Source organism: Epinephelus lanceolatus, chromosome 9 (assembly GCF_041903045.1).
Source record: "Epinephelus lanceolatus isolate andai-2023 chromosome 9, ASM4190304v1, whole genome shotgun sequence".
NCBI lineage: Eukaryota > Metazoa > Chordata > Actinopteri > Perciformes > Serranidae > Epinephelus > Epinephelus lanceolatus.
In genome coordinates this window covers 6,032,502-6,059,447 of record NC_135742.1, presented here as the reverse complement: position 1 = coordinate 6,059,447, position 26,946 = coordinate 6,032,502, and the positions used below count along the sequence as shown (strand labels likewise).

At 39.9% G+C, this 26,946-nt stretch overlaps 1 protein-coding gene across 1 annotated transcript in view; it reads left to right on the top strand.

Moving 5' to 3' along the window:
* The first annotated feature begins 16,241 nt into the window (after nucleotides 1–16,241).
* Nucleotides 16,242–26,946, top strand: part of prkg2 (protein kinase cGMP-dependent 2) — a 51,096-nt gene continuing 40,391 nt past the window's right edge. Inside the window, exons 1-2 of the mRNA XM_033620170.2 lie at nucleotides 16,242–16,374; nucleotides 17,255–17,774. Coding sequence (XP_033476061.1) covers nucleotides 17,263–17,774 — 512 coding nt within the window. The 5' untranslated portion in view covers nucleotides 16,242–16,374; nucleotides 17,255–17,262. The remainder of the gene's footprint in view (nucleotides 16,375–17,254; nucleotides 17,775–26,946) is intronic.

Below are 26,946 nucleotides of genomic sequence, written 5' to 3'. Positions count from 1 at the left end.
TGTCATAGTATAGTATGTCGTCCAAAACCATGGAAAAACGTCATAGTATAGTATGTCGTCCATTATAATGGAAAACTGTCAAAGTATAGTATGTCATCCAAAACCATGAAAAAAAGTCATAGTATAGCATGTCGTCTAAAATCATGAAAAAAAGTCATAGTATAGTATGTCGTCCAAAACCATGAAAAAAAGTCATAGTATAGCATGTCGTCCAAAACCATGAAAAAAAGTCATAGTATAGTATGTCGTCCAAAACCATGAAAAAATGTCATAGTATAGCATGTCTTCCAAAATCATGAAAAAACAGTCATAGTATAGTATGTCGTCTAAAATCATGAAAAAAAGTCATAGTATAGCATGTCGTCCAAAACCATGAAAAAAAGTCATAGTATAGTATGTCGTCCAAAACCATGAAAAAATGTCATAGTATAGCATGTCTTCCAAAATCATGAAAAAACAGTCATAGTATAGTATGTCGTCCAAAACCATGAAAAAAGTCATAATATAGCATGTCGTCCAAAACCATGAAAAAAAGTCATAGTATAGCATGTCGTCCAAAACCATGAAAAAAAGTCATAGTATAACATGTCGTCTAAAATCATGAAAAAAAGTCATAGTATAGCATGTCGTCCAAAACCATGAAAAAAAAGTCATAGTATAGTATGTCGTCCAAAACCATGAAAAAATGTCATAGTATAGTATGTCTTCCAAAATCATGAAAAAAAGTCATAGTATAGTATGTCGTCCAAAACCATGAAAAAAGTCATAATATAGCATGTCGTTCAAAAACATGAAAAAAAGTCATAGTATAGTATGTCATCCAAAACCATGAAAAAATGTCATAGTATAGCATGTCGTCCAAAACCATGAAAAAAAGTCATAGTATAGTATGTCGTCCAAAACCATGAAAAAAGTCATATTATAGCATGTCGTCCAAAACCATGAAAAAAAGTCATAGTATAGTATGTCGTCCAAAACCATGAAAAAAGTCATAATATAGCATGTCGTCCAAAACCATGAAAAAAAGTCATAGTATAGTATGTCGTCCAAAACCATGAAAAAAAGTCATAGTATAGTATGTCGTCCAAAACCATGAAAAAAAGTCATAGTATAGTATGTCGTCCAAAACCATGAAAAAAGTCATAATATAGCATGTTGTTCAAAAACATGAAAAAAAGTCATAGTATAGTATGTCGTCCAAAACCATGAAAAAATGTCATAGTATAGCATGTCGTCCAAAACCATGAAAAAAAGTCATAGTATAGTATGTCGTCCAAAACCATGAAAAAAGTCATAATATAGCATGTCGTCCAAAACCATGAAAAAAAGTCATAGTATAGTATGTCGTCCAAAACCATGAAAAAAGTCATAATATAGCATGTCGTCCAAAACCATGAAAAAAAGTCATAGTATAGTATGTCGTCCAAAATCTTGAAAAAACAGTCATAGTATAGCATGTCGTCCAAAACCATGAAAAAATGTCATAGTATAGCATGTCATCCAAAACCATGAAAAAAAGTCATAGTATAGTATGTCGTCCAAAATAATGGAAAAATGTCAAAGTATAGTATGTCATCCAAAACCATGAAAAAAAGTCATAGTATAGCGTGTCGTCCAAAATAATGGAAAAATGTCATAGTATAGTATGTCGTCCAAAACCATGGAAAAACGTCATAGTATAGTATGTCGTCCATTATAATGGAAAACTGTCAAAGTATAGTATGTCATCCAAAACCATGAAAAAAAGTCATAGTATAGCATGTCGTCTAAAATCATGAAAAAAAGTCATAGTATAGTATGTCGTCCAAAACCATGAAAAAAAGTCATAGTATAGCATGTCGTCCAAAACCATGAAAAAAAGTCATAGTATAGTATGTCGTCCAAAACCATGAAAAAATGTCATAGTATAGCATGTCTTCCAAAATCATGAAAAAATAGTCATAGTATAGTATGTCGTCTAAAATCATGAAAAAAAGTCATAGTATAGCATGTCGTCCAAAACCATGAAAAAAAGTCATAGTATAGTATGTCGTCCAAAACCATGAAAAAATGTCATAGTATAGCATGTCTTCCAAAATCATGAAAAAACAGTCATAGTATAGTATGTCGTCCAAAACCATGAAAAAAGTCATAATATAGCATGTCGTCCAAAACCATGAAAAAAAGTCATAGTATAGCATGTCGTCCAAAACCATGAAAAAAAGTCATAGTATAGTATGTCGTCCAAAATCTTGAAAAAACAGTCATAGTATAGTATGTCGTCCAAAACCATGAAAAAAGTCATAATATAGCATGTCGTCCAAAACCATGAAAAAAAGTCATAGTATAGCATGTCGTCCAAAACCATGAAAAAAAGTCATAGTATAGTATGTCGTCCAAAATCTTGAAAAAAAGTCATAGTATAGTATGTCGTCCAAAATAATGGAAAAATGTCAAAGTATAGTATGTCTTCCAAAACCATGAAAAAAAGTCATAGTATAGCGTGTCGTCCAAAATAATGGAAAAATGTCATAGTATAGTATGTCGTCCAAAACCATGGAAAAACGTCATAGTATAGTATGTCGTCCATTGTAATGGAAAACTGTCAAAGTATAGTATGTCATCCAAAACCATGAAAAAAAGTCATAGTATAGTATGTCGTTCAAAATCATGAAAAAAAGTCATGGTATTGTATGTCGTCAAATATCATGAAAAAACGTCATAGTATAGTATGTCGTCCAAAATCTTGAAAAAAAGTCACAGTATAGTATGTCGTCCAAAATCATGAAAAAAGTCAAAGTACAGTATGTCGTCCAAAACCATGAAAAAACATCATAGTATAGTATGTCGTCCAAAACCATGAAAAAAAGTCATAGTATAGTATGTCTTCCAAAACCATGAAAAAAAGTCATAGTATAGCATGTCATCCAAAATCATGAAAAAAAGTCATAGTACAGTATGTCGTCCAAAACCATGAAAAAAAGTCATAGTATAGCATGTCGTCCAAAACCATGAAAAAAAGTCATAGTATAGTATGTCGTCTAAAATAATGGAAAAAAAGTCATAGTATAGTATGTCGTCTAAAATCATGAAAAAAAGTCATAGTATAGTATGTCGTCAAAAACCATGAAAAAAAGTCATAGTATAGCATGTCATCCAAAATCATGAAAAAAAGTCATAGTACAGTATGTCGTCCAAAACCATGAAAAAAAGTCATAGTATAGTATGTCGTCTAAAATAATGGAAAAAAAGTCATAGTATAGTATGTCGTCTAAAATCATGAAAAAAAGTCATAGTATAGTATGTCGTCAAAAACCATGAATAAAAGTCATAGTATAGTATGTCGTCCAAAATAATGGAAAAAAAGTCAATAGTATAGCATGTCGTCCAAAACCATGAAAAAAAGTCATAGTATAGCATGTCGTCCAAAATAATGGAAAAATGTCATAGTATAGTATGTCATCAAAAATCATGAAAAAACATCATAGTATAGTATGTCGTCCATTATAATGGAAAAATATCAAAGTATAGTATGTCATCCAAAACCATGGAAAAACGTCATAGTATAGTATGTCGTCCATTATAATGGAAAACTGTCAAAGTATAGTATGTCATCCAAAACCATGAAAAAAAGTCATAGTATAGTATGTCGTTCAAAATCATGAAAAAAAGTCATGGTATTGTATGTCGTCAAATATCATGAAAAAACGTCATAGTATAGTATGTCGTCCAAAATCTTGAAAAAAAGTCATAGTATAGTATGTCGTCCAAAATCATGAAAAAAAGTCAAAGTACAGTATGTCGTCCAAAACCATGAAAAAACGTCATAGTATAGTATGTCGTCCAAAACAATGAAAAAAAGTCATAGTACAGCATGTCGTCCAAAACAATGAAAAAAAGTCATAGTATAGCATGTCGTCCAAAACCATGAAAAAAAGTCATAGTATAGTATGTCATCCAAAATCTTGAAAAAAAGTCAAAGTATAGTATGTCATCCAAAATCATGAAAAAAAGTCAAAGTACAGTATGTCGTCCAAAACCATGAAAAAACGTCATAGTATAGTATGTCGTCCAAAACAATGAAAAAAAGTCATAGTATAGCATGTCGTCCAAAATCATGAAAAAAAGTCATAGTATAGTATGTCGTCCAAAATCTTGAAAAAAAAGTCATAGTATAGCATGTCATCCAAAATCATGAAAAAAAGTCAAAGTACAGTATGTTGTCCAAAACCATGAAAAAAAGTCATAGTATAGTATGTCGTCCAAAACAATGAAAAAAAGTCATAGTATAGCATGTCGTCCAAAACCATGAAAAAAAGTCATAGTATAGTATGTCGTCCAAAATCTTGAAAAAAAAGTCATAGTATAGCATGTCATCCAAAACCATGAAAAAAAGTCATAGTATAGTATGTCATCCAAAATCATGAAAAAAAGTCATAGTACAGTATGTCATCCAAAACCATGAAAAAAAGTCATAGTATAGCATGTCGTCCAAAATCATGAAAAAAAGTCATAGTACAGTATGTCATCCAAAACCGTGAAAAAAAGTCATAGTATAGTATGTCGTCCAAAACCATGAAAAAAAGTCATAGTATAGTATGTCGTCCAAAACCATGAAAAAAAGTCATAGTATAGTATGTCGTCTAAAATCATGAAAAAAAGTCATAGTATAGCATGTCGTCCAAAATAATGGAAAAAAAGTCATAGTATAGCATGTCGTCCAAAACCATGAAAAAAAGTCATAGTATAGCATGTCGTCCAAAACCATGAAAAAAAGTCATAGTATAGCATGTCGTCCAAAATAATGGAAAAATGTCATAGTATAGTATGTCATCAAAAATCTTAAAAAAACATCATAGTATAGTATGTCGTCCATTATAATGGAAAAATATCAAAGTATAGTATGTCATCCAAAACCATGAAAAAAAGTCATAGTATAGTATGTCGTCCTAAACCATGAAAAAAAGTCATAGTATAGTATGTCGTCCTAAACCATGAAAAAAAGTCACAGTATAGTATGTCTTCCAAAACCATGAAAAAAAGTTATAGTATAATATGTCGTCCTAAACCATGAAAAAAAGTCATAGTATAGCATGTCATCCAAAACCATGAAAAAAAGTTTAATGAATTCTTTGCATACTACTCTGACTTCTTTATGGCATACCATATAATGATTTTATTTTATTTTTATTTTTTTGATTATTTTTTTTAATGGCATACTATACTGAAAGCAGTGGATTTACCAGTGATGAAATCCTTTGCTTCCCTGGGTCCCTTTGAATCAAGCATCCTCATCACAGTTAACAGTAAAGTGGATTGCGGGTCTCGTTCTGGTGTTGAGATTACCTCAGGCAGACATGAAGCCTCAACTTTCTTCATGTCAGAACACCAAATCTTAAATAACATCAGGATCTGATTTATTGGCTAATTATATGTACACATAAGGAATCTGACTCTGGTAAATTAACCTTAATAAACCACCTTGTAAGTAAAAAAGACTTATTGAAGGTACACAGGTTCTGTCCTCCTTTAACAATAATGGGAAGAATTGGAAGGCACTTTAAGTTTCTCTTAAAATCCTCTACAGAAATCTCTTTCAGGTATGTGAGAAATGTACCGAGGTACAATATTATAAAATGCTGCATAAGACAAAACAAAAATGTTATGGTCCATATTTAATGTCAGTGAAAACAGAATGAAGTAATGTGAACATCTCTTCTGCTGACGCTGACGCTGGGGCTGAGTTTTGGAAAATAAAAATGTGGATTTGGCTCCACCAAGTGGCCAAATTAAATTAATGCAACTGACAGCGTTTGCTGCTGAGTTACACCTCTCCCAACATTACACAAAGATTTGAGGTAATAATAAAATGAGACAAATAGCGTTTAAAAATTATTTTTCATATGATTTTTTTTTCTAGCAGAGCTATGACTCGTGTGCAGTTACAATCACATCAGGTCTACCATCCTGTTAACGACATGCTGGGGTTTGTTACCACGTGTGCTCTAAGTGACGCCTGTGTGAGAAAGACAGCAGTTAACTGTCTTTCATCTGATGAGGTGTGAATCTGGAGACAAGAATGAGAAATCAGTGTCCTACTCTTTGGCATTCAACATTAATATTGACCTGAATTTGGCATCTACTGTTATGCTGAACATAAATCACATAAGATTAAAAATATAGAACATCATGTATGATAGTGTGGAAACACAATAAAATGTAGAACTGATCGTTCTGTTTCATTGTATTCAAAATAAAGTATGCTATCATACTCTATCATACTCACATATTACAGTCATCATCCTAAACTCTATTGGACAAGAACATCATGTGACATGTGAAGGAAGTAGTGCCAACAAACATCTCACTTAATTATGACACATTAAACACTAAACTCTGTGATCTTATTAGTATGAATTAGTATCAAACTGTGATGTCTGGAAATGTGCTGCACTATTGTGTTTCTCAAACGGGGTTATGGGTACACCTAGGGGTGCTTTGGAGTACTGCAGGTGGTACATGACTTTTTTTTTCTTACTATATGGGTCTGTGTGTGTATGTGTTCCACGTTTTTCTCCTCACTGACTTGGTCAATCCATGTGAAATTTGGCACAGTGGTAGAGGGTCATGGGAGGATGCCAATGAAGCAATATTACATCAATTGGCCAAAGGGGGGCGCTATAGCAACCGATTGAAATTGCAAACTTTGAATGGGCATATCTCATGCCCCGTATGTCGTAGAGACATGAAACTTTGCACAGAGATGCCTCTCCTCATGAGGAACACATTTGCCTCAAGAACCCGTAACTTCCGCTTATATAGATTTTCCACCATTTTGAATTTTTTGAAAAACACTTCAAATGGATCTCTTCCTAGGAAGTTTGAGCGATCTGCATGAAACTGGGTGAACATAATCTAGGGACCAATATCTAAAGTTCCCTCTTGGCAAAAGTTGGAAAATGCCTCCAACTAGTCCAGAACGCTGCTGCCAGGCTTCTGTCCAGATCTCATAAGTTCACTCACATCACTCCAGTGCTGGCATCCTTGCACTGGCTCCCTGTTAATTTCAGGATCCAGTACTTCCATCACTTACAGAGCCCTTCATGGTCAAGCACTTGCATACTTGACGGAGGTGTCCTTTCACTGGTGTCCTTTCACTGTCCTGTCAGGTCACTGCGGTCCGCTGAAGGCCATCTACTTACTGTCCCTCACACAAATTTAAAGACCAAAGGTGATAGCCTTTAAGGCTGTTGCACCTAAATGGTGGAATGCACTATGTCATGAGCTGAGAGCAGCCTCTTCCATGGACATTTTTAAAAGGCAGTTAAAAACACATTGGTTTAGGCATGCATTCCAGTAATAGTCCATTGTATCATCTCTGTATTTTGCTGCACTTTACTTTTTTATTTGTTTTTGTGTATTTGCATTGTTTCTGTTATTGTATTTTTTGTATTTTAACTTGTGAAGCACTTTGTGAGTTCTCTCTGTGAGAAGTGCTATATAAATAAATTTACTTACTTACTTACTTACTTACTATAATATCTCAAGTGTTTCACCCATCACCACGCAACTTTGTAGGCATATGACCACACATAATCTGAGGGGACCCCTCCATTATTGACCCCATCAAACAAAATGGGGGCGCTAGAGAGCTCATTTCTTATCTAGGCCTAACCGCCATATGGATTTTTACTAAACTTGGTAGATATGTAGAACAGGACGCCTCAAGGTGACTGGAGAAATTTAACTCTAATTGGCAACTGGGTGGCGCTATAACAACAGAAAAATGCTTCAAAATGGCTAAAATGCGACCGATCGCTGTGGCTCCCCCTGTGGACCAATGTTTTGTTTTTCTTTCTAATTTTTGGTATGACTAAGTCATGGTATGGTATGCTGTACATAATCACGGAAACTGTCAGTGTGTCATTCTGTCAGTCAGTCATTCTGTCTGTCCCACGTTTTTCTACTCACTGACGTGGTCAATCTATGTGAAACTGCACATAGGCATTGAGGATTGGCATAGGTAGAAGGTGACAAAGCTACCAATGGCTATGGACTAGTCTAATGTTAATTTTAAAAATATCGGTCATGCATAATTCCTAAAATAATTTTACTATAAGCTTATATATGATTAAAAAATGTAAATTTAATTTCGATAGAGATTTGTTGACTTTGTGTTTCAATCAAAAATGTTTTGCACTGTTCAAGAGGTTGTTGGTTGAAAAAATATTTCAAAGGGTGAATGGAAAAAACGTTGGAGAACTACTGCGACAATATGACAGAGTTAATGTTTAGAAATACATTACATCAAATTATTTCAAAGAGACCAATAAAGCTATAACTGTTCTGTGGCAAGAAAATATGACACTAAACTTACAGCATGCAGCATGGAATAATAAAAACAAATACACCAGGATTACTTACAGCATAACATATTTAATGATTTAATAAAAACAACCTATATTTAATCAGAATATGACATGGAACATTACAACAAATGATGAAAGCAAAGGGGCATTATAAAAAATGAATATGAGGAAATTGTGTCATTTGAGCGGATGTTCCCATTAAATTTCTCAAAAACAGTACAGGAATATCACATGACCTCTGACATGGACAGAGTCACAGTCATCCTGAACAAGAATCCTCATAAAATGTTATATAACCCATTATGAATTGTTTTTTGACATATTTTATATGAGAAAATTATAAATGTCTTGTAATGACTTCTTTTTCTTCATCTTTATATTTCTCAAAGACTGTATAATAAACTGTTGTATGGTTACAGTTTGGGTTGTCCTGTCAGCTGACCCATGAAGGAAAGGTTTTTACGACAGGGCTATTTGATTATATCTTTAATTTGGATTAAACTTTAAAAAAAAAATCAGAAAATATCTTCAATCTTTTTTAAAAATTGAATTCAATATAATGCAATATAATGCAGTTTTACTTGGTTTATCAAATGTACGGAATTATTGCTGAAATCAGATCTTTCTTTTTGCTTTTTGGACACTCCAAGCACCCATACCCAAAAGACAAGCATCAGAATCCAGGCTGGCTTCACTAAGTGCTCTGAAACTACGGCTTAGTTGACGGCAGTAAGAACCAACAGTCACGACCACTATTAAACTTACGTTGCATAACTGATGCACGACTTGAAGATGATGCTGTGAAATGCTAATGCCTTGACAAAGGGCACTTCAGACATCAAGAGGCAAAGGAGCAGGTGCTCCAGCACCCTCATTCTCCCCCTCTGCACAGGCCTGCTAAAGAACTAAGACACTGTTAAAGCTGCCCTTCAGTTTGTTCGTTTTTTTTAATCATTTTTATGATCAGTGCACTGACAATGTTGATTAGGCACACTGTTCACCAAATAGTTTTTGACAAAGCACTTAATTCAGTCAGGATCTTTTTAGTCAAAGAAAACTTTATTTCCATTTGCAGTATTATATTTGGCTGTATGGCTCTGTTCTGGGGCCTCTCGCCTTTCCACACACCTATGTGGAAAGCCTTTAGGCAGAGAGATCAAACCTCCCTGCCCTTCCATGTGCATACAAGGAAAGCCTAAGGCAGGGAGATCAGCAGCAAAGACCCCTGGGAACAGAACAGAGCAGCATCAATGACAAACAGAAATGACATTGATAAGTCAGATACAACATGAAAAGGAGGAGCTGGGGTGGAGGCAGGTTGCAAAGCAGCTTGCAGAGGAAGTAGCAACAGTAAGCAGGCCTATCAGCTGACTCCCCTCCATCAGTCAGCTGCTCCATCAGTTGACTGGCTGTTTGAGATCAGCTGAGGTAGCTGGGATGTGAACTAATGCTATGCTCAATTTACGTCTGACTATCACAAACACCCCCATTCTCTGTTTAAGAAGGAACGTTAACCGTTAAACAGGAAGTAAAACTGACCGGAGGAGTCTTTAAACACCAACAAATGACCTTAAACCAGCGCTCCCATCCAAGGGGGTGTTACATTGGTCGACCTGGTCATATTCCACAGAGATGATAATGGTTTACAGGACATTGATTTATTTCCAGGGGTCAGAACAGGTCATGAACCACTGCACTATACTATGACCTTTAACTGACGTCATGCTTTTTGGAGACTTTTCAAATATCAACACTGCAGCTACAGCATATTGCTCTACGCTATCCTGTGGAAACTGGAGGTAGAAAGCTATTGAGCAACAGACTGAACAATGTAATACATTTCTTAATGCATAACCTGGCCCTCTCATCACAATCTCACCATAAATCAACACTGACTTTTAGATAAAGTCATGCAGCTAAACTTTCCGTATACTGGAATATCCAGTAAACACATGTGTTGACATGAGGAGAACATGCAAACTGCAAACACAAACCAGTTGCCTGGCGGGTTTAAACCCAGACTTTGTTGTGGCGGGTTAAAAACTGAGCCACCGCGGAGCCAAAACAGTCAATTATTCCAATATGGGCTCTGTCAGAGTGCCCTTGAGCAAGTTACTGCAGCCCTGCTCAGCCACTGGGAGAATGTGTGTTACAGAGTTGGATGCCGTCAGTGTGAACACATTTGCTCATTCAGAATCTGTCCTCAGATCATTTGCCAGCCTCTCAGATTGCTCTCAGGTTCAGGTTGGGAGTCAGTGACCTGGATTATCATTACTTTGTTGTGCTCTGAGAGCTGCAGATGAATCAGCTCTGGACACCTGCCATTATTCTGTGTCTGTCGATAAAACCCGCTGCAGGCCAGGCTGCTCAGACTGGCGTCACAGACAAACGCACTGGGAAAACCAATTAATCATTTGTGGATGTCAAAGACTGCAGCTTTGGGTCTAGACTGCAGCTTGTCTGAAAAAGTTGAATGCGTAATATGAAAACATGGAGACCAAGAGAAGAACATTATCAGATTACAAGACATGAACATTACTGAACATTTACAGCTGCTCTGATGATATTTTGTATATGATTAATGACCCAACAGTAAGTTATGAGTAAACTCTGCACTTCCCCCCAGCTTTATGAAGAGCTTTAAAGCCTTTCAGCTCATTGTTTTGGCTCTCTGGCCTGCAGCTTTACAGTTTGACTCACTCTCACTGCTTTCTTCAACAGTTGTTTCCATCAGCAGCAGTGGGGAGCTGTGTTGAGCAAACAAGCTCAGATAAACGCACTGTACGCTACAAGCTCAGCACCAAACAGCAGACGGACAAAATTAGCAGCTAGCTAGTGAGGAAAGTGGAACATCTAGCAGCTAAGAGCCAAATATGTTGCTTAAGAGTTGATGTGTTACTGTATCATTTATATCAGATGCTGCTTTTTAATTTTGCTCTACTGCCCCTAAGTGGCCAAAAAAAAATCTGGATGCAGTTTTAAGTCAGCCTACGTTAAGACCAATTCATAGTTTCCTTGTCCATGTGTCCACAAGGGTTCCCTTGACATAACAAAATCCACCCATGTCCGTGAGCGACTGCACATGTCCACGTGCAGCTATTTTTTGTGACCACGTACACTGTATGCATAGCAAGCATGCCAACTATGCATACTCCACTCTGTTGTCCCCAACCACAGTCAAGTCCAAAACACTTCACTCTAGCCAGCGTTGGCGTTAGTTTTCAAGTTGGTAATTCAAAAAACATTCGCTCCAGACCCAGCAGTGTCTCCTTAGTTTCCGTTTCACCTGATGTTTGCAGCAGGAGGATGGTAAGCTCACCTCCCAGCCCTCTGGTTTTCTGCTGGGGGCTGACATGGACCCACACTTGCACTATGAATGGAACCATGTGCGTGTCCACGTGACCACAGCTGTCAAAGGACATACGATGTGGAAAGTATGTCTGAGCCTTAAATTTTGCAAGTCAGCAACAATTCCACAAGCTTAAAATAAAGGATAATCCATCCATCCATTTTTATGTGCTTTTCTTAAGCTGGGTAGCAGGGGCAGAAGGCTGAGCAAAGTATCCCAGACGTCCCTCATCCCAGCAACACTTTCCAGCTCCTCCTGGGGGACCCCAAGGCGTTCCTAGGCCATATGAGTTGACCAGTTGGACTGCCCGAAACACCTCTGACAGGAGGCGCCCAGGAGGATCCTGATCAGATGCCAGAACCACCTCAACTGATCCCTTTAAATGCAAAGGAGCAGCGGCTCTACTCCGAGCTCCCTCCGGATGTCTGAGCTCCTCACCCTATCTCTAAGGCTGAGCCCAGACACCCATCTGAAGAAACTCATATCGGCCGCTTGTATCCGCGATCTCATTCTTTCGGTCACTACCCAGAGTTCATGACTATAGGTGAGGGTTGGGACGTAGATGGACCGGTAAATCAAAAGCTTTGCCTTCCGGCTCAGCTCCCTCTTCACCATGACAGTCTGGCACAACGCCCACATCACTGCAGACCACATGCCAAACCGCCGACCCATCTCACGCTCCGTACATAGACACATACATACAGGATCATTGTAGATGTTAAAAAAGAGCCGACATAGTACCACAAGTAAAGAACAGTCATTAAGTTAGTGAACTGACTCAGTGATGTCAGTTACTGAGCAATATCCATCCAAAGTTTAACATTAGCTAACATTAGCCACCATAAGCTAATGGTCAGGCCAGATCAAGTTAAGACGGAGCAGCCAAACTACTGAGTGTGTTGACTTGAACTTATGAATCAAAGAGTCAAGCTTCGTACTGAGGCTGCTCTTTTGGCTGGTTGTTGTTGATGACCACGGTTGTTTCAGATCACTGTATTTGGCTTCCCTCAACTCCCCCCAGTTACTGAGTATTTATATTCCTATGTATTCCCTCCTGTCTTTTTTATGTGTATTTTTACATGCTGTGCAACGTATTGCCCTCTAGGGACAAAATAAAGTTGAAGTTGAATTTAACTTTATTTGTAAGAGGAAGAACGTGTTGTTTCATCTTTTAGAAAGTTACATACCCTCACTTCAAAAGAAAGTTCCCTGATGCAAGACATGCATATTTATTTATCTGTTTATTAAATGCTTCTGCGGATAAAGTTATAGCTGTGAATCCTGCCTCAAGCCTCAAGCCTTTTAAGTATGCTTCCCCCTCTGCCGTCTGCAGGTAAATCTGAGATAGTAAAAGTACTTTGTGAATTCACATCAGTGCTGCTGAAGTTTGATGCTCTTTCTTCTGGCTGGCTCTCTGGGAAAGAAAATTTGCATCAGCCTCACACACACAGACAAAATGCCCATCTTCTCTAAGAAACCAAACACGCATCACATCCAAACATAAATTTCTGCACCTTATTATCCCCGTCTTGCACTTAAGCCTTTCCTGCCTGCTTGTCTTATTGTACGTACATAATGTGTTCAATCACTTCTGGATTGGTTCTTGTTATTTCTATTGTCACTGACAGACATTTGAGTGTTTAAAAAGGTGCCATTTACTGTGGTTCAGTTTTAGGATGAAATGATTTCAATGGGCAGCACGGTGGCACAGTGGTTAGTTTCCTCACAGCAAGAGGGTTCCTGGTTCAAACCCAGGGTGGGGGAGCCCTTCTGTGCAGAGTTTGCATGTGTCAGCTTGGGTTTTCTTCGGGTACTCCGGCTTCCTCCCACAGTCCAAAGATGTGTGAAAGATATGTGTCAGCCCTGTGATAGTCTGGTGACCTGTCCAGGGTGTACCCTACCGCCTCCCACCCAATGTCAGCTGGGATAGGCTCCAGCCCCTCCCCTTTGGCTTAGGGGAGGGGTAGTCTGAGTGGGCGGAAGTTCGCTGCATAGATCAGCCTCTCATTGGGCGGAACGAGCCACCCGCTGAAGTCCTGCCCTACCACCTCCGGTTGTGTAGCAGTTTTCAACCGTTTTCAACACGTCCTTTACTAACTTTTGCAGTGTTGCAGGGATGTAGCCATTTTTCTGCCATGGTTTGCGTCCTGTAGGTGATATTTTTGTGGGCGTTTTACACCAAAACCTGTTTCCCCCCGGCAATATTTTTGCAAGTGCACCGTTGCTGTGGCACCGCCCAGAACGATTGTTGAAAGAAATAAAAAAAAGTCGGGGCGTTTTTTTCTCCATTCTTAAAGCGAGAGTCGGCCCAGCCAGACCTTTCTTTTCTTGAGAAAGGTCTAGTGAGCGAGACTAGGGGAGGGGTTGTATTTTGCATTTATTTTACAGCAGATTTTTAAAGAAAAAAATTCCAAAAATTACACCATCTATCAAAGCAAGAAACTGTAAAAACAGAAATTTGGATTTTCAGTTTTCTGATGCTCCTTGGACACATTGTGTGCCACAAGTGCTCCTATCAGAAAAAAACCCCATAACCAAATCTGAACTTAAAATAGTGATGTTTCCTCAAAATGACTTTTTTCTTTGTCTCGTTTAAAATTTGGCCACCAAAAAAATGGATCGATGCTTGGTCAGTGACTTACGGCATTAGACACCAACATGAAATGCTATCCTTTCACGTCGGCATGATACGCAGTCAGTTGCTATGATTGTTTAAAGCAGCTGTGGGGAACTTTACGTTTTCGTTGATTATAGTGCCCCCTTTGGTCGAAGCGGTATAACACAGCCTGGTGTCGTAAAATTCCGACTGCAGCTGGCATTCGGCTTCATTACCACATGCATTTGTGTTGGAGAGCGAGAGGTAAATCATAAATGTTCTGGTGTAGCTCTGAATTTCTTATAAACTGAGGACAACTGCCTGCTGTGTATTTGTGTTCATGGTCACAGTCACAGATAATTTTGTGGCGTTTGTTGTAACGTTACTAGACAAAAGCGGTTCACATCAGCTAACGTTACATTTAGCTTGCTTATAACTTCCATGTCGTCATATATTGAAGTGAAACAATGTCTAACAAGTTGCCGTATATTCTCTAAATATAAACAAAAATTACCTGTCGATTAGGAAAAGGGCCAACTAGGGATCAGTTTTAAAACCTTTCAAATCTCTCAGCTCTCTCCACTTGGTGAATGCCCGACCGAGGTTTACACGCGTTTGGGCTCGAGCCCTATCACTGTCCCGTTTAGCCTTCTTCTGTTCTTTTTCTTTTAGATGGTGCTCCTTCTTTATCCGCCATGACATTGAAAGTACAACCAAGTCCTTATAGATACATCTGGTAAAACTGTTATGTGTTCAGCAATGCCCGTTGTGTACCGCTTACTTGAAGAACACTCTGTAAACACGGCTCTTCTTCTTCTTCTCTCAATTTATTGGCAGATCACAAACAACTTCCAGGTGCATACCACCACCTACTGTACAAGAGACTACTCCCTACTACATGTCATTTAGCCTGTTTCTTAAATCCTACTCGTAAACACGGCTCCTTCTTCCTCTGTGGTTTAATGGCTGCGGGCAGCTGCGGGCGAGCAGAATCACTTCTGCCTCCGGGTGCCGTATTCTGGTTTGCTGACTTCCACTGTGTCTGACCCGACCGCGGCTACGCTAAATAGCCATATAGAGAAAGGCTTTTTTGTTGCTGTTGGGTTCAAATAAATATGCGGATCTTCAAGGGGGAGTGATATGAACTAGGGACAGTTTTATAAATGGTAATATATATATTATAATTATTATATATAATAAATTCCGCACAGGGGAAATGCGACAGGACAACAACGAAAGTTAAGGCGGCCAAAGTCCAAGCAGGGTGGGCTTGACAGGTGGTGGATGGGTCCAACAACCACTGACGTTCACGCAGGAGGCTGGTGTTCACATTCCATAAGATTATAAAGCCAAACCCTGCTCTTTTTTTTCCTAAACCCAACCGTGTGTGTGTGTTGGCTAAACGTAATCATTTTCCAAACGTCAATTCCCAGTGTTGTACAGGCATCGTGCATTTATTTTGAAAGAGACTTCATGCAAATTGTACATTTCCTGTGAAAACGGAAGTGTAATTTGAAAGAAGACAATACATGTGACAGGCTGAAGAACAACCAACACACCCAGGGTCCAAACACCCATGACCAAAACCCTCAATAACCAAACGTCAGTATGTGACGAGGTCAGAGTGAGAATGTGTCGGCCTACCTTCTCCTCTGATAAATAAAGAACACTCCCTAATGAGGTTTTCCCGGTTAGATAAAATATTATTAAAATAAATTTAAAAATAAATTGAAGTTTATTTACAAGTGATTTCCCAAACATTAAGAGTTGATCTTGCGCTTATTTTAGCCCTACTGTTACAGCGAATATAAAGTATTCGTCACCGTCATAGATAAATACATTATTTCTATGTCTCTCACCTGACTCACCGATCAAAACGGTCGGCGCGCACACGAGAACGCGCACAGCCGGATGAGGACAGAGAGCGCGAGAGAAGCAGAGACAGAGACAGAGGGAGGAGAGGATGCGACCAGTGCTGTTGATGGACCGTCTCTCTGCAGATGCTCGAATGTGCGGACACATTATTTCTTCTGTTAAATCCTCCTCCAGGCTCGATTAAAGGCTGTGAAAACTCAGATCAGGTGAGTGCAGACTGATCCTCTGAACCAAACACCGACTCATCCATCACTGTGTCTGTGGAGAAGAATGACGAGGCATCGGGAAGTTGCAGGTGCACGATCCTGTCTGTGTTAAACTTGACTGGATCAGTTTTTAATCGCTTTTACGGGATTATTCTTATGATACAAATTAATAAAAATTAATTAAATTTGTTGCTGTAATTTTTTGTGTGTGGCACTTATTGAGTTTAAGCTTTATAACAAAATGAAAAAATAAGGTGAAATTAAGTTGTAATCTCTCTGAATAAGTTTTTAAATGATGATAAATGATGATTTCGTCAGGCTGGTGTTTGGGAACAGCCTGATCTGACATGCACTCTCTGTATCCGAGCAGGAATGCGTTGAATGAAGTCGACTGTATGTGTGAGTGGGCGACAGTCCCACACAACAAAACCAGGATTGTTCTGGGACATTTTTCCCAGATACTCTCTCACCATGTGGACAGAAACTTAAAGATCACTCTGAAATCCAGTTATTCTCTTAAAGTTGTATGTTTTGATTGGTTTTCATATTTTATAAGCCTCCTAAAGAGCATCTGGCTCTCTGCTTGTGTCTGAGCAGGGAGTGACTGTTGATGTAATGTAATACTTCCTGCCTTCTGAATAATAAATGGACAAGACACTCACTGACCATTATATACTGATTTGCTGTCTCTCCTCTCTCTTTCTCCGGTTTTCTCTCCGCACAGCGTCAGCTCTTTTGTTTGAAACCTCACTCCCAGCTTCCTCAAACAGACCTTTTCCTGCTAAATGTCACTGCACTGCTGGAAAAACTCACCTCTCCTCCATCTGAACTTTTTAAATCACTCGCAAATATTGATTTTGACTCTCTGGTGTGTCTTCAGGTGACAAGATGGGGAACGGTTCGATGAAATCAAAGCGTTACAAACACGCGGACGGCTCTGCTGGTTCCTCCAACAGCCGAATCTATAAAGATCAGGGGTTCAAAAACTCATCCCTGGACTCTCTGAGGGCCCGAGTGGACGAGCTGGAGCGAGAGGGCAAGAGGAGGGACGAGGAGCTTTGTGCCAAAGAGCAGCAGATCAAGGCTCTTCAGGAGCAGCTGGCCAAACAGACTCGAGCTCTGGCCGAGCTGAGCGAGGAGCTGCAGAACAAGTGCATCCAGCTCAACAAGGTGCAGGATGTGATGAAGAACCAGACCTCGGCAGGTTTGGTGTCAAGGCCTCCTTCAATCAAAGCCAGCGGCAAGAGCAGCCCCAACCTCAGCGTTCGCATCAAGGACACCATTAACAGGAGGAAAGGGGCCAAAGCTGGGGTGTCGGCAGAACCCACGTCCAGGACCTACGATTCCAGCGTCCTGCCCAAATTCTCTTTCGAGAAGGCCCGGGTATCAAAGGATGCAAGGTGAGACGTTTGAGGAAGGTTGAAAACACAAAAGAGAGGAAAATGAAGCCAGACAGACGGCAGCTGAAGGTCCATGATACCCTCAGGCTCAGTCAGTCTCAGCCTGGTGGAGGAGTGTTAAAAATGGAAGCAGCAGCAGTGGGTGGTAGGTGGAGGGTTGGTAAGAGGCAAAGATTTTAGTGTGATGACGTGGAAAACAATATTCAGTTTTAGGTCCAGGATTTTTTTTCAGCTAGGGGTCAGTTACTTAAAGGTCCAGCTTTGTAGGATTTAGGAGGAATCAATGGCAAAAATGGAATATTCATAACTATTTTCATTAGTTTGTAATCAACTGAAAATAAAGGCTCGAACACAACAAACCGACTCCAGAGAAGTAGTGGCGACGGAAGCTGCGACGCCCCACGTTACCTGTGTCTTTGCCAAAAAGTCTCATATGAAGACACCACAAAGACTACAAGTGGTGGCCAAGTAGCACGTATGTTCTGCACCTGCATGAAAGGAAATACTCCTCCATACCAGCAGATGGCAGTAGTCTGTATTTGTCATTCAGGGTGCTTTCACACCTGCCCTGTTTAGTTCAGTTCAACTGAACTCAAGTGCGTTTGCCCACTAAATTCAGTTTGTTTGGGCAGGTGTGAACACAGCAATCACACTCAGGTGTGCACCAAAACAACCAGACTGAGACCTTCTTGAAGAGGTGGTCTTGGTCTGGTTACAAAGGAACTCTGGTGCGGTTTGTTTGTGGTGAGAAGGTGTTCCGACCTGGATGTGAAGCAACTGCAGTCACATGACACATTGTTTGGGTTAAACATGAGCATGTTACAGTCCTGGAGGATTATTAATGTGCACCTCCTCCTGTACTGCCTTAATATGCACATTCAGCACATCCAATGCATCAAAACGTTGTTTTCTAGTTGGAGCCGCGCCTCGTTTTCAAACTGTATGGTTTGACTAAAATGAACAATGACAGCAATGTAGTCCACGATGAGCAGCGCTAAAATCAACCTGCGTAGTTGTCCCTCCATTGTGACATTAGAAAGTGTCACATTTATCTTGCAAGTGTACTCTTCTTCAACGTTTGCTTCACTTCCTGGATTTTTCCCACATGGAAATTCTGACCAATCAAGAGCAGCTTTCTCACACAAGGCATTGATTAGATTTAGAAAAAAACATCATGGTTTTCCTCAAAATAACTTCTTACTAAGTAATGTTACATCATGTGACATATGTTGCATAGTATGCTAAATATATTAGCACACTCCGTTGTTAGTAAAACAACTCAAATGACTTTTGGTTTTGGAAGTCAGTAGTTTGTTTAACCCATTCACTTCACCCCAATGCACCCCTTGCTTTTTATACTACGGTAGTTGCCCTGAGTGTCGACAACTGCCTCTGCCCAGTTCGTTTTATTGTACTGCCAAAGCATGCCTCTGTGTGTTGGTGTCTGAGGCCGACGAGCCGCTGATCAAGCATCAGTATTTGATGAGTTGGGAGTGAAACAAAGTTGTTTCAGTTGGTTGCAATCTGCAACTTCACCACTAGATGCCACTAAACACAACATACTGGATCTTTAAGGCTTGGAGTGATAAAAAACAAACTATTTTTGATATATATTCAACTTTATGTCCACGGTAAATTTATTTCTTTATGATGTTTGACATGCACCACATGGCCAAAAGTGTGTGGACACCCCTGTCTTTATGGTTTGGGTTTTTAAGTTCCAATAAAGGGAAATCTTCAAACACATACAATAATATTTTAAACCTCACTGCGCTTCCAACTTCTTTGCATGAGTTTGTGTCCGTTTTCTGTTTCAACATGACAATACCACTGTGCACAAAGCTCCATAAAGAAATGGTTTTCCCAGATTAGTGTGGAAGAACTCATCTGCACTACCCTCACCTCAGCCCTATCCAACACCTTTAGGATGAACTGGAACACAGTCTGTGAGCCAGACCTCATCACCCAACATCTGTGCTGCACCTCACTGATGCTCTTGTGACTGAATGGGAGCAAATTCCTGCAGCCAGCTTCCAAAATATTGGAAAAGCTTAAATCAGAGGAGTGGAGGCTGTTACAGCAGCACATTACTGCCCATGATTCTATATCATATATTTGGGTGTCCACATACTTTTGGCCATGTAGTAGGTTTGTTACTCTGATGATAAAAAAAGGCCTTTACAATTTAAAAATAAATGTTTCATTAAGTTTTACAACACTATTTTCGGTTAAAGGCAAAAATACACACCCTGCTCTTCCTGTCATTTATTATCTGATAAAACGTATCTAATAAAAGATTATCTCTGTACCAGCAGGTATAAACACGTGTAAATCAACACTTCTTTCCAATAAAACAGGAGCTCCACCTGTCCCATAAAAAACAATCACCTCTCTCCCAGCTGTTATTTCATTGATTTAACAACGTCTGTATTACAGTATGTCCTCCCTGACACAAGTGTATCAAATTAAGGAAGTAAGTTGATCTCAAAATGCTGCCTCCAGGGGACAGTACGGCTTCAGACCTCAAAAAGGGGCATTAAGGATCATTTAGACAAATAATCCCTCCACCTACCAGGTTACAGTTTACATCCATGTCTGTCCACACTCATATGTAGCTATGACAGGAGACAATGCCTCAAATATAGATGTTGCTGCAAAGAAGTTACAAATTCTAGAACATGAATGCATCGCAGACATCTTTAAACTGGTGACAGAGAAGATACAGAAGGTGGTTAACCAAGATTAATGTCACAAACTCAGTATCCGACCAAATGTCTCTCCTTCTGTTCCTGAGTTATCGTGCTGAGTAATGGCCAGAGAAGTGTTTTTGTAGAACTTAATGATGCCATAGTGAAGCTGACCTTTTGGATATAAAATGTCATCACTTCATCATTAAACCCTCTCAGACATTTGTCTGAATAATTAGTGTCTTGAGTTATGGCCAAAAACATGTTTTGTGAAGTCATTGTGACCTTTGACCACCAAATTCGAATGAATTTGTCCTTGAGTCCAATTGGACGTTTGTGCCAAATTTGGGGAAAAATCCTCAAGGCCATCTTGAGATCTTGGGCCCTGTTTAGACGGTCTAAAGCAGACGACGGAGGGCGCATAATCCATGTCGCAAGTGTCATTGCTATTTAGATGCAGGAGCAGTTGTCATTTTCACGCCCTGCGCCCTCGTCGTCTAACTAGCAAATGAACTTGCGCTTCTCTGGGTGTGTTGGTCTAAAAATGAGGAGTGGTCAGGCGCAGTCATGGCGCGTTGCTAGTTAGATGACGTAAAAAGCAAATGCGCCAGTGACCAACAAAAACCCGGTTTAAAGTCAACGGCGCAGTATTTCGCTGTTAAACATGTTAGTAATATGCGTCTCTAGGCGGGTGCACAACGCGCATGCACACTCTGCTCAGACACACATGAAGCAGCCACACATATGCAAAAGATAACAAATAAAAATATGATTACAATGTGAAAGGTTATTATTGTGCACATTAAAATATTTATCAGAAACATGTCTTAATGGTCAGTCATTAATCAGAATGATCTAATCGCAGTAATAATGATCATCATAATTTGTAATAATGACAATTGAAATTGTGAAATTATCTGACCAATCAATCATTTTTTTGATTGAAAACCAAAGCCCACACATTGCATTTATTTTAACATGTTATACTAGGCTACATTATATTATATTATTATATTGTTATCTGAGTGTAGAGAGGACACACATGCAAATAAGAGGCAGAACACAGCTCTAGGAAACATGTGAAAACAATTAACAAACATGGTTGGGGGCGAAAACGCTGAACAGGTCCTAGCTGCAGGATCAGCACCTTGAGGAGCTCTGTGGCAGTCCTGACAGCTGTGCTCTGTTATAGGATGAAAACAGGTTTGAATAATATTCCACAGATATTTAGTAAGATCTTTCTTGTATTAGTAATCCCACGCCCGCACAGTCTAAAAACGCGCTGTCTAACTAGCAAGTGACTGGGACACGCCCATGCGCCGCACGCCTGGTGCTTCACATTTTAGACCATATAAATAGGGCCCATTGCGTTCACCAGAATGAGATGGACAAGGTTACAGTGACTTTGACCTTTGACCACCAAATTCTAAACAGTTCATTGGTGAGTCCAAGTGGACGTTTGTGCCAAATTTAAAGGAATTAGCTTGAGGCATTTTTCAGATATCGCATTCACAAGAATGGGATGGACAGACAGCCGGATGGACGGGTGGACAACCAGGACAACCAACCAGGAAACATAGTGCCTCCAGCCACGGCTATCACTGATGAATATAAGATTGTTTTATATGTCTTCACTGTATGAGGATTTATAAGTCACATGACTAATGGATCTGCTAAATGCAAAGGACTCAGACAAAGCTGCAGAAATCATTTAAGATAGCTGGAAACATTTAGGGGATTAATTACTGTATGGTGGGAAAGAGTTGAGTGACGGGAGTAACACTGAAACTTGCAAAGTTAGAGAACTCTAAAACCAAAATTAGGTGATTGGAATTTGAGACACTCTACACTTGATACCACTCATATCTGTTGATTCAGTAGCATTTCTTCAGCCCATGAATTTAATAATCCAGTCATACTCTAAAACATATTCATTCTTTAATTCATTTTTCTGTGGCTGCTTATCCTGTTAGGGGTGAGAGGCAGGGTTCACCCTGGACAGGTCTCCAGACTATCACAGGGCTGACACATAGAGACAGACAACCATTCACACTCACATTCACACCTACGGACAATTTAGAGTCACCAATTAACCTGCATGTCTTTGGACTGTGGGAGGAAGCTGGAGCACCTGGAGGAAACCCACGCTGACACGGGGAGAACATGCAAACTCCACACAGAAGTATATGTGAGTTTACAGTTTATAACAGTAAGTGTGAGCAGTTGTTGCTCCACTTTTACAAATGTGTTTTTCCTTATTTAATGTATTTTAATGTCACACAAAATTACAGCACATGAAATACAGGTATACTGTAGCATGTGTTTTATCTGTTCAGTATAGATAAACCTCTATTTTTACATTCTCAACCTGACAACAGGCCTAAAGATAGAAATATGCTCCTTCAAGACGAGCTGCACCTCTCCTGTAGAGCAAACGAGAGCAGGCAGCAGCAGCAGGGGGCGGTGAAAGAAAGCTGCAGTCAAGTCGGACAGTTTCCAGGAGCCTTCACAGGATGAACAGGAAGTCACAGATATATTTACATCCTGTTAGATCCATCTGTGGGCTACCTGTAGTCTGCAGACCACATATTACTATCAGCCACACAAGATGAGTGTGTTAACTGATTTAACAGTCATTGCACTACATCAAACTTGTAAATACAATCTAGCACTGAATATTACAACTACACAGAAAATTAAGACTTTGAAACGTTGAAACTAAGAGCCAATCAGCTCTTTGATCAGGTGACAGCCAGGCATTTCCCATCATGCCCTGGGTCTTGTAGATGGTTGAGAGCAGCTGCAGCAAACTGCGACTGCCTCAATCTTGTGAGGTTATTGTTGCTCACGCCCACGTGACGTCAGAGCAAGTTGCAATTGAGTTGGACACAAATCTAACCAGCATGCTTTGTGCGGCAATCGCAGATAATCGATTCTGCACGTTCTCATCCTAACTCGTCAAATACCGGCGCTTTGTCAGTGACGCCACGTGTCAAAATATGATGCTCATATCATATCAAGCTCAGGGACAGAGTGTCAATTAACGCTTGTTACATACATTATATCTTTTCAAAATACACCTCTGTTTTCACAGGAAATGTACAGTTTCTGCTTGTCACATGCACACAGTCTCTTTCAGTATAAACTTACAACACAGGTAAAATACTTTCGTAGGTTTATTGTACTTAAGTTTATACATACTAGCGCACACTGTTAATATTGAATTAACTCCACTGACTTGATTTCACACGGGAAACGAACAGCAGCCTCCCAGGTAAAAGTCCAGAGTTTGTTTGAAACCATTTACCACCCTTGCCACCCACCCCATATGGACTTTTTCGCTCTTATGGTAGTTACTGGTGGTGCATTTTATACTGCAGCAAAGGGTGCTTCTGTATCTGACGACGATGTCACTGGCAAAGTGGTGGTACTTGACAAGTTGGGAGTGAGAACAGGTTGGCTCATCACGAACGAGCCTAATGTGATTCCATGCATCTTTAGGTCAGGCCTGGGTGTCCGAGGCTTTAGCCCTGAATGTTTTACAAATAGCCCCGGATCTAAAAAGGGTAGGTGTATAAAAAAAGAAGTGCCTGATCCAATAATGTGTCATTTTGTTTGTGCATTATAGCTAGGGTTGGGACTCGTTAGGATTTTAAAGATTCCGACTCCTTACCGATTCCTCTTATCGATTCCTACATTATATTCATTATAGGCTACTTGCTATACTTAAACAAGTTTATAATAAACACAGATGCAATCATACAAATACAAAAACTTTATTCTAACTGTTGCACAGTACAATTAGATGAAATTACACATTTGTGTGTGGTGTGTATTTTAGATTTAGAGCTTGTATCATCTCCCTGAGAATATATAACAACAAAAAGTGATTCTCTGATTTCTACAGTAACACTATTACCTCAAATTAACCACGACAATGTAATAAAAAATACTTACATGCATTCATGCTTGGGCACTGTTATTTACGTGACAACACCTGAACAGAACACACACACACATTGGCTGTTTGTTTATACCGCTCCCCTCGCTGGAAGCCTCGGACATTCCGCCGCCAGCCTCCACCTTGATTAAACGCTGAAAATTAAATAAAAGAGGGAGACAGGTTTTTCCTATTTTATCTTATTTTGTTATATTTCTCCCTCTCCCCTCGCTGGAAGCATCGGACCTCCCACCGCCCGCTCCCGTCTCAAACACGGAGGTCTCCCTCTCCGCTGAGCGCCCACGGCGCACATCCGGCCTGTTAAATAGCCTGTAACCATGACAACTGTGTGACACAAACTCAGTGCTTTAGTCATTAAATAATGTCGGGCTCGGTCTGGTTCGGACAGAAATATGCGGCCCGTGCCGCACTCTAATGGAAATGCACGTGACGTTTTTTTTTACAATCTAGGAACCGTTTGCAGGAACCATTACTCTAAATGTGATGGAACCAGTTCCAAAAAAGAACCGGATCCGGATCCCAACCCTAATTATAGCCCTTGAAAATAACACGATATTGTTGATCAATAAAGCAAATTTTGGGTCCTCTGTGTCATTCAAGTGACACATTTTGTGTGATTGCGTGCACACATAGTCACTTCAGTGTTGCAGCTGGTAGATCTAATTTTAAAAGCTTTATACTGCTGGGTAGTTTAATCTATAATTCTATAATTCATTGATTATATTTTGTATTTATACTCTAAGTTGTCAAAGTAACTAGAGCAGACAAATAAATGTAGTGGAGTAAAAAGTACAATATTTCCCTTTGAGATGTAGAGGAGTAGAAGTAAAGTAACATAAAATAGAAATACATCAAATCAAGTACAAGCAACAAGCGAGCAAGAGGGTTCCTGGTTCAAACCTCAAGTTGGGGGAGCCCTTCTGTGTGGAGTTTGCATGTTCTCCCTGTGTCAGCGTGGGTTTCCTCCAGGTGCTCCAGCTTCCTCCCACAGTCCAAAGACATGCAGGTTAATTGGTGACTCTAAATTGCCTGTAGGTGTGAATGTGAGTGTGAATGGTTGTCTGTCTCTATGTGTCAGCCCTGTGATAGTCTGGTGACCTGTCCAGGGCGAACCCTGCCTCTCACCCAGTGTCAGCTGGGATAGGCTCCACCCCACCGATGCGGCCCTGGAAAATGAATGAATGAAGGACGCCAGAGTGAATAAAAAGCATCAAACTAGAGCCTCTTCATGAAAAAAATTCCCAGGGGAGGATCCACCCCAGACTTCCTCTACAGAGATCTGGGCTAATGGTGTGTTCGTTTTGTACTCGGAAGTCGGAAGTCGGATGAAGGAATGACGTCACCTCCGAGTTGACAACAGCTTTCTGTTCTAGTTGACGACAGTGGACAAGTCGGAAAGAAACATGGACGCCCACAAGAAAGCCTTTGTTGCCCATCATGCACTCCAACTGATGAGCGCTGCAGATGAGGCTGACCGAATGTAAAACAAATAAGACAAAATTGCTATAAACAGTACTTTAGCAGAGTGTTTACTCACTATGTATGTGACCGGCAGCCATCTTGAATTCGTAAATTGGGGTTGATGCAGTTACTCCAAGTTTCGGAGTTGGAAATCTGATCTCAGGGTGTGTTTGAGTTTAAACTTCCGACCTCTGAGTACAAAACGAACGCACCATTAGCTCCTGATGTCCTCAAATCCTCTGACAAGGTTTGGAAATTCTGAACACAATCTTCTAATTGGATCAGCAAAAGCCAATAAAATTTTGTGAAGACTCCAGGCAGGAGGACACGAACACATCGTCATCACGGCTTTTTAATTTACCTGTAACCCATTTTAACCTGGTACAGAAAGTTTTAGATTCATTTTATTAGGATCAAATCCAATTGCAGGATCTTTAATGTGTCACATCTGATCATTTCCTGCGCACACAGCTCGCTCACTGAGACAAGAAACAACACAAAGTTTATTTAATAAGAGCAGGAAGTCTTGTTAAGTTTTCCAACATGAAAGTCAAAAGGCCTTTTGTCACAGTGTGCTTCACGTTGTGCGACATGAACACGGCGCTCTGCAGTGAATAAATGTGAGCATGCAGAGCCTCCTTCTCTCAACCTGATCCTCATGTTTAAAACATGTGTCACTAATAAGCCCAGCATGTATTGTATAACCAAACCTGATGGAAATGAGGCAGTCTGGTCCCCTCATGCACACTGGCCCTTTGAAACTGATTTCTCATCCTCTGTGAATGACAATGTAACACGCTGCAGACTCAGAGTAATGACACAGCGAGGTGGGAGGAGACGATGTGGGTTGAAAAAATAAAGGAGTGCATGTCATCTGCTCGGGTTTTATGAAGCCCAAAGTGATAATTTATTACGCACGATAAGGTGGATAAACAGACCACCCACCTCCTGCGCCGCTCACCTCTCTGAGCAGCGACCGGGTCTCATGATCTATAGTTTGCATCCAACCGTGACTCTTAACCTTTTTGGTTTACAACTCCCCAAAGGAAGTGATGTCTTCTTC